The sequence below is a fragment of the Sinocyclocheilus grahami genome, unplaced genomic scaffold, assembly GCF_001515645.1.
Source record: "Sinocyclocheilus grahami isolate Dianchi unplaced genomic scaffold, SAMN03320097.WGS_v1.1 scaffold200.1, whole genome shotgun sequence".
Taxonomy (NCBI): Eukaryota; Metazoa; Chordata; class Actinopteri; order Cypriniformes; family Cyprinidae; genus Sinocyclocheilus; species Sinocyclocheilus grahami.
The window spans coordinates 1,014,091-1,023,889 of record NW_015505379.1 but is presented as its reverse complement, the minus strand read 5'-3'; the positions used below and the strand labels follow the sequence as shown (position 1 = coordinate 1,023,889).

Here is a 9,799-nt window from a genome sequence, read left to right as displayed (position 1 = left end):
GCAAGCTTGCTCAAATACACATGCCTTTTCAGGTAGTTTCTTTTGGCAGTTCAGTCCTAATTAAAGAACAAAATAACTCCACAATGAACTCGAAGAACCCTGTGAGATCATTCTGACAGCGCACACACTCCATCTGGTGGCCATCTGAGGCCACTTTTAAAAAATATATATATTGTTGACAAAACTACCGACCTTTAAAAGGGTTAAAAAGTCAAATTATTTCGTTTTGATCGGTACTTAAAATTACAACACAAGCATATTGATTAACGTAAAAGTTCCAGAGTTTAAGAAGTTACTGCACAACAAAAATGACCCAACCAGAGCTTCATGGGGGGGGGGGGGGGGGGGGGGGGGGGAAATAGAAAGTGTGTGTGAGCCCATCCCTACATCAGGAAACTACTTTCACGAGTTATGTAAAATTACATAAAGCCTCTTTGACAAAAACGTATGGATGCAATGTTTACTGGTTCCAAAATAACGATTACCAAGGGGAAGTAAAGCACAAACTACAAAACTCAGAACTCACAAATTTAATGTAAGTGAATGTGACGACAGAACTGGTGCCATCTAAATACAGAAGAGAAAAATTATTGTTAATGACGGTTGCCATTGGCGTACATACAGTAGGAAACTTGAAGAGGCAGATCTCAATCTGATGTCAGTTTGACCAGCAAAGTTGTATTGAGTATCAACGTTCCCTCAAAAAGTGGATCGGTACTCTCTGCTGTAGGTGTAGTAAGATTCCCAAGATCCAGCTGTGACTCAGAGGAATAGACAGTTGGTTGAGGTAGAGTATATTCTACTGTAAATGGCAGCTGAGATTCTGTGGGGAAGTCTATAGCAGCAGTTGGCATAATCTCAGGGAAACTTAAATCCACTGTACTTTCATCAGTTTCATTTTGTAAGGCAGAGATTATGGAGTTGTCAAAAAGCAGCTCTTTAAAACTTTCCTCCATCACCGATGTTGAATTGGAGCCATTTTGCTCACTTTCAGGATCCACTTCTTTCTTTGCCGTGGTGTCAGCTGCGTTAGTGAAGGAGGCGCTACCAGCTATATCTGAAAACTGAACTGGTTTATAATTGTTTAGACCTGTTTTTGCAGAAAAGTTGAGGTTTGATTTGGTTGAGGTTTTATCAAATGTATTAATGTACCTTCCGACTACAAAGCTGCTTGTGGGTCTTGATCCCTGGGCTTGTATGACGTTAGCTTTGCCAGAAGTTTTTATAGGTGACTGGTAAGTGAACTTTGCAGAGCTATTAGTTTTATAACTATTAACGTCAGCAGATCTATATATTGCAGATTGGTAGGTTGGGATGGCATAGACATTCTGGTGGTTTGTATTTTCTTCAGATCTCTTTCCTGCTTGAGTCACTTCGACCCACCTACTAATCACAGCGCTGCTTGTCGGTCTCAATCTTATGGGACTGTAATATTCAGTAATATTTGATTGTGTTACTCCAGCAGTGTTTCCATCTTTAACTTCCATCGTTGGATTCAACAGACCTTCATGTTCCTTCATGCTATACCTGCGAAGTGGCTGGATAACAGCATTGTGTATTTGAGGATAGCCAGTCACTTTGTTCAGAAGAGAAGACTTAAGCTCAGATGTGGGATTCTCATGACGGTTTCTAGATTTTATGGATGTGTCGTAGGAGTTGGGTCCAACAAAACTGGTGTTTGAGGATCTCACTGCTGGAATTTCGCCTTGGTTAGATTCAGTGTGCTGGGCTGAAGCAAGCCTACTTGAAGTCCACCTCGGAGATGTTTTTGACTGAACTTCATCAACCGTCAACCCACCGTACCCTATTTTAGGGTGGTTCTGAAGGAAAACAGCTCCATTATTTGTAAGACTTGCTGAAGTATTGGTGCTGGTCAGAGAGGTTTTCATCACTACAGCTTGACCTTTAACAACATGGTACTTTGGAGCATTAGACATCGGGTTACTTGCACCTACAGTAGAAGAGACGGTTTCATGCGGAGGTCCATTATCAAAAGAATCTGTCTGATCCAGATAAATCTTTTTTTCTTGGCTTGTTTCAATGTCCTTGAACTGAAAAAGCGTTTTCTGGTAGCTCTCACGTATCAAGGGCTTTTGAGCGAGTGCACTTAAGGTGGTATGTGGACGAGCAGGGGCGTATTGCACATTAGAGTTCGAGAGAGGTTTTTGGCCAGAGTGCATTTCTGTTTTTTGTAGAGATGTCGGCATTGTAGGGACAAATGTGAAACCTTTGAAAGCATATGGCATTTTAGAAGTTAGATAATACGGTCTGTTTCGGCTTCTAGACGTACCTGAATTTTCTGATGTGCCTTGAGTGCCAGACACAGACGGACTAACGCTGTGGACGCTCTCAATTGTTTTACCAGGCACGAGACTTGGCGCAGGATCATTTTTAAAGAATAATGATTGCACTGCACTTTGGCCGAAGGAATTCAGATCTGTCTGCTGACTTGGCTTCTTTAATGAATGATTTGTTGGGTATGGTAGGTTCATATTTTTAGCACGTTCTGAAAGTAACATGGTGTTCCTTGCAAACTGCATTTGTGGGGTCAAGTCTATGTTTTGTTTTGACCGGTCGAGTAGCGCAGGGGTGCCACTGTTCTCAATTGATAGAAAGGAAGACCGGGCATTATTGGTCACTGAAGGCCTGAAGGCAGTTATACCTGTAGCCAAATTACCATACTCCTTTTGACTGGGAAATGTTTGAATGGGCGCAAGATTCTGACTACTTTGTCCCCTATTTTGGTAATCATTTTGTGTAGATGTCAAGTGAATGTCCTTGAAAGTGTAGCTGCTCGTGGCTGATTTTGTACTGGGACTGGCAACCCTTTCAGAACTAGACAGCTTGACGTGATCATGTTGAGAAGAAAACATGAGAGATTTTTTAAACGGAAGGATGCCATGACCTCTATTTGAATTTGATCTCGTAAAGCCAGGAGATATTGGTGTTGGGATTGTTGGAGGTTTGTACACCTTGGAAAGAGCTACATCCCTCATATTCTCATAGGAAATTTGAGAAATAACTCCAGTCCCAGCAGAAAAAGCATGTGGTAATGGTTTGTGATCTTGTTGATTTGCTCTTACAATTGAGGGAGATGCATTCCTCAGCATGTTTTGATTCTGGCCACGGTTTTGAAGTAAATGACCAAACAGCATGTTTCCATCACTTTTGTGCCTCATTTGGTTCACAGTTGAGCTTCTAGACATATAATTAGTTGGAATATTTTCCCTCAAATAGGGTTCATTGAGTCGTAATGGTCGTGAACTTTCTGAGGGCATTTCTGATTTCAAAATAGGTTGATATCCAAATGAGCCAGATCTATACACATTTGCTGCATGCATTCCACCATTTTTCCTCACTAGCCTTGGGGCCATATTAGGATCACTAGAGCTCATTTGGCTCCCTTTAAAGTCTAACGGATTTTGTTCCTGTCGGACTGTTTGCAAAGCATAGCTTCTTTTGGCATCAGTTCCATCATTAAATTTGACACTTGAAAATTCAACAGGATTATTTCTGCGATTTGTGTTGGACGGGACTTTATTTGGGACTGAATGGTAATAGATAACATCTGCAGAAGCTCTTATGTCAGTGGGGCTGAAGCTTGGATTTTTTGCATTGCCATCATTTCTCTGACTGTATGAGGCTGAGTTGATCCTGGGTAGCTGATATTTGCTGTCAAATTGTTCTACGTTCCCTTGAAGTCTGCCTCTTACTGGACTTTGAATGGGTGGACTAACACTTTCGAAATTTTCCAACACTTGCATTTTGATCTTTGAATCATCGGAGATGTCTCCTAAAGGCACTGGTGATGAAACAATATTTTTAGTTATTTATAAATGGCAGCAAATTTAAAGCCAGTTTATTTAGATAAGCATGCTATATATATTCTGAAAACACATTGACTACTTTTAAAAAAAAATCACAGCTGTTCTAAATATTTACACCCTGAAAAACTAAAAATGACATTTACATTACATTAAATCATATAGCAGATGACTTTATCCAAAGCAATAGAAGCAACCAAAACAACAATCTTACCGATTGACGCATCAGGCAAACATCCCACAACAGAAAGAGTCAAACCAACCAAAGCCAGTCTATAAAAAAAAAGTAGTCAGACTTAAAATTACAATATATTATAACAAAAATAAAATGGTTGTACTAAAATGAAGGTCTGAATGCTTACCTCAGATAGTATTGAGGAGACATGTTTTAAGGACTAACGCACTTGTGCTTTTGTGCCACACCTGCTCAAAGTTAGCCTACTAATGTGGGCTCACTGAAATGCTAATATTGTTGATCAGTATAATGGTGATCACTGATGAGACTCACCTGAATACATTTAAAGCTAAAGACATGCACATTTGCACAATTCTCACATTTTATGAGTTCTAAAAATATGATGAAACTGTGGTACTCTGCCCTTGCCTTTAAAACAAGTATATGTAGTGATAAAAAAAAGACAATGTGCTAAACTGGTCATAGAAATTATACAAAATTTTATTTGGTACAAATCAGTATACAGTAATTTCCTCTTAAAAATGTAAAATACTTATAAATACATACAAAATTAATTTATGATCATGAAACTTGTTTAAAAAGATAAATATAATCCAGGTTCTTTCCTCTGATACAAATGTAACACTGAAAAACGCTAGTAAAAAGTAACTTTTTTATTAAACTTATTAACACCTTATTAAAACGTATTAATTTATTAAATACAAGTAACATTTCGTAGAAATTATTCAAAATAATTTCATTACAATAAAGTAAAAGAGAGAGAACTTGTTGGGTACGGTCTCCATAATTTTGTAACAGCAAAAACAGCACCAAAAAAATTATATTGGCCTAAAACTACTGGCAGTGTGGTTCATTAAAAAAATAAAAAAAAGTTAACATGTTTTTGTTGCTGTGTTTATAGGTTGCTAACAATCCTAAACGTCTGTTATGGTGACGAGCCACACCCAACAGCAAACAGTCCTCCTTCACTGAACAGACACTGTGACATCCGACCGCTTCAGTGCACAAACACATCATGCCATTCCTAGGATGCCACTGCGGAGTGCCATCCATAGCCTCGAGACAGCAGGGCAGTGACACCCCCAGACACTGAAGGGGACACATCCACCCAAATGTTCAGATTAGCAGTAAACCAGTGTTTTTCAATAGATGATTCTTAAATGATTACATCTGTTCCCTTAAATCGTGTGTGGTTGCATCTGTTGGCCTAAGGAGTGTCTGAATGACAACAACTTGAAATGTTGTCTTTCACATCATGTAGCAGGACATCATTGCCAGGTCCCTCAAGTCTTCATCAGTCACACAATCTGAAAACACACATGACCATTAACACTTTAGGTACTCGGTGCATGTATTAAAGACATTAAAACACACATGTTAGTTGACAAGAGGTTATCGAGGTGAAATACTCACTTCTCCGCTCATCCCCGGTGACTTTTTTACACAGGCGACTTAAGCATTTCATCAGGTGTCCTTTTCGCGATCTTGGGGGCGGCGGCGGAACGTCCTCTTTTGGTAGGATGACCACGTCCCGGTCTGGCTTCTCGGTGTCTTCATCGTCGTCCGCACATTCCTCCACGCTGTCCGCGGTTACTAGCCGCTCAAAAATGTCTTCGTCTATCGGTAGGTTCTCTTGGATTCTCGCCTTCGACAGCGGAGTCGAGTGACGGCACAGCGGACACATTATCCGGGCTTCAGGGCTCTCCACGGACCGCCCGAGCGTCACCAGGCAGCTCTCACAAAACGTGTGTTTGCAGCACAGCTGTCGAGGACACCGCCGACCGAGGTTGTAAGTTCGGTAGCAGACTCCGCACTCCGTTTCTGGACACATGTTGTTTGTTTGCTTCTCTCTTGTTGCGAACTCTCGAAGTGGTTGCTAGTAAAGTGCCGAGGATTCTTATAGTGAAGGCTAGGTAGGCGGGAGGAGTCAAGCTGACGTTAGCAACAGGACTAGCATTTCTAAACAAAGGTATGTCATCGTCTCCAAGCACGGTGATGTCATTACTTTCACCTTTAGGTAGGGATTAGCGATACCACTTATTTTGTTTTCGATACGATATCGATACTTTTAAAGGCCAGTATCGTCGATACCGATACGATACTTCTAAACTTAACATTTAAATTATGCAGTGTATTAAATTAATAAATTACTTAGAGTAAAAAAGACTACAATTTCAGTTTGTTGATTGTGTAATAACTCAAACATATGTTTTTTTCTGTCCTCCGATAAGCATTGTTCTGGGCTGCTTTTTCCAAAAGCATCAATGCTTTCTTATGATGATTTTGGGAAACGCAGCTCTGTTTGAATGGACTGTCAGAAGTCAGTGAACACTCTCAGTGGTTCTCTGTGGTTCAGATGAGCAGGAAAATAGTTCGACTCTACACAATTATTCGCTAACATAGGTTATTTCGTCCAATTCAATGCATATTGTATGCATTATTATAATTTTTTTTGTTAAATAAACAAAATCACTGGTAAATAAAAATCCTTAGTATATATTTTTTATTTGAGTATCGATACTCGCATCAGTATCGATATATCAATACTTCAGGATCGATATGCCCATCCCTACCTATATGCTTTTTCTGTCCTCCGATAGCATAACCTAACATCATCAGAAGTGAAATCATATTGGCCTACGTGTCTTACCGTACTTCAACTTTTTTTTACCATAAATATATAGGACCTAGCCTATAGTAAAAGTTTGTATTGAGTAAAACAACGCAGAAATCCCACATCTATTGATTCTGCAAACACTACTATATGTGTAGTTATATGCTACTGATATGAGGGGTTATTATAGTAAATCTAGTAAGTCAATGTCAAATGAGGCCCAGTTTACTTTAATTCACCCTTATTGTTTTTAACAATGCCGTAAAATGAATGATATATTAAATAAACAATATTAAACTCTTTACATTTTTTACATTTCATTTTGGTGTGTTTTAAGATTTAAGGTGACATTTAAACTAGTCAAACTCAGAATTACATAATCTTTTTGTTTGTTTTTCTTAACGTTTGTACAAGAAAACTGTAGAAATATAGCCTATATTTTAAATACAATGACCTTTTTTCCTTTTTCCCTATAGCTTACTGGAATCCATGACTTTGTTTTCTACTGTAAGTTTGGAGGAAACAACTGTTTTATAAAAATAAACAGTGATTACAGCAAGGGAAATACAATACATCCGAGCTGTGCTTATTAGCCTTCTCCAAACAAAACCACTCTACCCCACTGTGAGATTTCCCAGAATGCACTGGTCTCCTGTTTTCTCCCTCCCCGTCATTCCCTTACTTGGTCTTGGGTGTGCCGTGTTAAACTGGCTATAGCCGGCTGTCATTTCCTTGGAGTGCTTCCCGTATTCTCTAGTATTCCACATAACTTTTTGAGCTTTCTTCTTAAGAACACACACTTGTTTACTCTTTTATATACTTTTAAATACTTTTGTGTATAGATCAAAGTTCAGATTTTGTCATATATATATATATATATATATATATATATATATGTATATATATGTGTGTGTGTGTGTATATATATGTATGTAATAGAAATATGAATATCACTAACATTATAATGTTGTAGAAATGCCGAAAAGTATGTTATTTTGGTGTTTCTACCCAGTAAATCCTGAAAGAGGAATCCTGACATGTTATACATGATCAAGACGAAAAAGGAGGAAGTTGAGAAATAGTCAAAAATGAAAAAAAAGGTTGACTGAGGATGTCACTGCCAGCCACGTTCAACGTGCTGTTAAACATTCACCACAATACATGACCTGTGACCATCTACACAGTCTCGTGAGTTATAAATAGAACAAAAAGCTCTTAATCATGTACTTACAGTATGCAACAATACCAAAAAGCTAGTCGGTTCTGTCCCATGGATTTTCCATGGGTTATGTTACAGTTGTTGTTTCAGTGCCAGATATTATGTGTCTGTGGAAAAGTAAGTACATTTTATGAAATGTTTTGTCTTTTTTCTTTGCATGTGTGTAATAATGCTCAAACCTTATTTGAACAGTATTAAGAAGTGATTTTTAAATGGCTTTCCAGACTCATAAACCTTCCTCTTTTAATCTTGGCATGATGGTGCCATGTTCTTTCATGCTTAAATTAATAATTCAGCCAATAATGAAAATTCTGTCATGATTTACTCACCTTCATGATGTTCTAACTTGGTGGGACTGACTTTTTTCTGTGAAAAGAAGATATTTTGAAGAAGGTCAAAAAAAAATCTTCTTTTGTACTTCACAGAATAAAGAAAGTCATGACAGAATGTTTTATTTTTTGGGTGAACTTTAAGACCAAACCAGACCAGTTTATTGAAGTTTATATAAGGTGTATGCACCTATTTACATTTACATTACATTTAATCATTTAGCAGATGCTTTTATCCAAAGCAACTTACAAATGAGGACAATAAAACTTATTTTAATAAAATAACAATATTTTTAGGCCCTTTCTATAGTGATAAATGTAGGGATCTACTAACTTTTCCCACACAATAAATGGTAACTTCTGGTTATTTGGGCTGTACAAATCAATCATTCAAATAAATGTAAATTTGAATTAGTTTATATATGAGAAATATCACACTCGTCCCCGTAATATGGCTCTATATCAGCATGGCTGTGATTCGGCTGTAGGCACGAGGCTGCAGGTAATCACAGCCATGCTGTTATAGAGTGATATCACACGGGTACGGGTGTGATATTGCGTTTGTACAACAGTTCGACGGCACAAGTGTGTAGATAAGTAACCAGGAAGTGTCCTGGTTGTATGCAGAACTACTTTCTTCCGCCTCAGATTCAAATCTCAAGTTGACAGTTTAACAGTTGAGCCCAAGCCTCCGTCACTAATTTGAAAACGTCACTTTAGAACTAGTAACGAAGGAACGTTGAGTTGCTTCATTAAAAGCTCACTGAAGAACTGGCCAAAGTAAGGCTGCTCTCAGCGGTTAATGCCCTGAACATCTGCAGATGCCCTGGAGCTTACATCTCTGAAAACATCAAAGCAAATTTAGATTTATGATATTTAGATATTTTCTTTATTAACAAACAACATATCTGAAGTCTAAACAACTACATTCCATGACACAAAAACAGTATTATTTATAAAATTATAGTGGATTTGGGCGTCTGCCATGACACTTGATGTGAGAAATGCTGCAAGCGGAGTAATACAACCGGTGAAATGGGTGAATATCTCATGGGTGGAAAGTATGTATTATAAGTAAATGTATTTATTTATTTGTCTGTTTTCATTTAAATTTTAGTAAAGTTTTAGTAATTTTGCCATTTTATTTTTTTGTTGTTGTTTTTCAAGTAGCCTATGCATAGTTTTATTGTTTTTAGTTTCAGTTCTTTTAGTACTTCAAGCTAAACTAAATGAAAATAAGAAATGTTGCCTTGCCAACTAGCCGAAATAAAATAAGTTTAAGTTTTGATATTTTATTTTATTTTGGTTAACGTTTAATTTTTATTTCGATTTTTTTCATAGTTTTAGTTTTAACAATCAGTGTGTATTATATTTTACACAGCACTGTATTACGGAAGTTCTAAGCGGCCATGCAATATAATTTTTTTTCCTTCTCGTTATAACGACTTAATTTTCTCGTGATATCGACAATAACGAGTTGTTTTCTCGTTATAACGACTTAATTTTCTCGTTATCTCGACAAAGTTTTTAAAAAATGTTTTACAATGATTGTTTGATCTACTGTAGTTATAGTAACGAACTCAACTTTGACACGCATCTGATGGACAGATAAACCAT

The 9,799-nt window shown here is 37.6% G+C and overlaps 2 protein-coding genes across 2 annotated transcripts; both read right to left on the bottom strand.

The window, feature by feature from the left end:
* Positions 1 to 515: 515 nt before the first annotated feature.
* LOC107595300 (uncharacterized) lies at positions 516 to 4,370 on the bottom strand. Its single transcript, XM_016285658.1, has 3 exons — positions 4,187 to 4,370; positions 4,039 to 4,097; positions 516 to 3,802 (listed from the first exon to the last, which is right to left on the bottom strand). Exons 1-3 carry the CDS (start codon positions 4,207 to 4,209, stop codon positions 648 to 650), a joined length of 3,237 nt encoding a protein of 1,078 aa, XP_016141144.1. The 5' UTR covers positions 4,210 to 4,370; the 3' UTR covers positions 516 to 647.
* Positions 4,371 to 4,889: 519 nt separating this feature from the next.
* On the bottom strand, positions 4,890 to 5,919 carry LOC107595303 (E3 ubiquitin-protein ligase RNF182-like). Its single transcript, XM_016285661.1, has 2 exons — positions 5,434 to 5,919; positions 4,890 to 5,327 (listed from the first exon to the last, which is right to left on the bottom strand). Exons 1-2 carry the CDS (start codon positions 5,849 to 5,851, stop codon positions 5,269 to 5,271), a joined length of 477 nt encoding a protein of 158 aa, XP_016141147.1. The 5' UTR covers positions 5,852 to 5,919; the 3' UTR covers positions 4,890 to 5,268.
* Between the last annotated feature and the right edge of the window lie 3,880 nt (positions 5,920 to 9,799).

What these genes read in the sequence shown, in the direction of transcription:
- LOC107595300 (XM_016285658.1), bottom strand. Translation starts at nt 4,209, where the DNA reads ATGTCTCCTCAATACTATCTGAG. An exon ending in TCTCCTCAATACTATCTGAG is followed by an intron (nt 4,098 to 4,186) that starts GTAAGCATTCAG and finishes TTTTTTTTATAG; the next exon opens with ACTGGCTTTGGTTGGTTTGA. An exon ending in TTTGCCTGATGCGTCAATCG is followed by an intron (nt 3,803 to 4,038) that starts GTAAGATTGTTG and finishes TTTCATCACCAG; the next exon opens with TGCCTTTAGGAGACATCTCC.
- LOC107595303 (XM_016285661.1), bottom strand. Translation starts at nt 5,851, where the DNA reads ATGTGTCCAGAAACGGAGTGCGGAGTCTGCTACCGAACTTACAACCTC. An exon ending in CACCGGGGATGAGCGGAGAA is followed by an intron (nt 5,328 to 5,433) that starts GTGAGTATTTCA and finishes GTGTGTTTTCAG; the next exon opens with ATTGTGTGACTGATGAAGAC.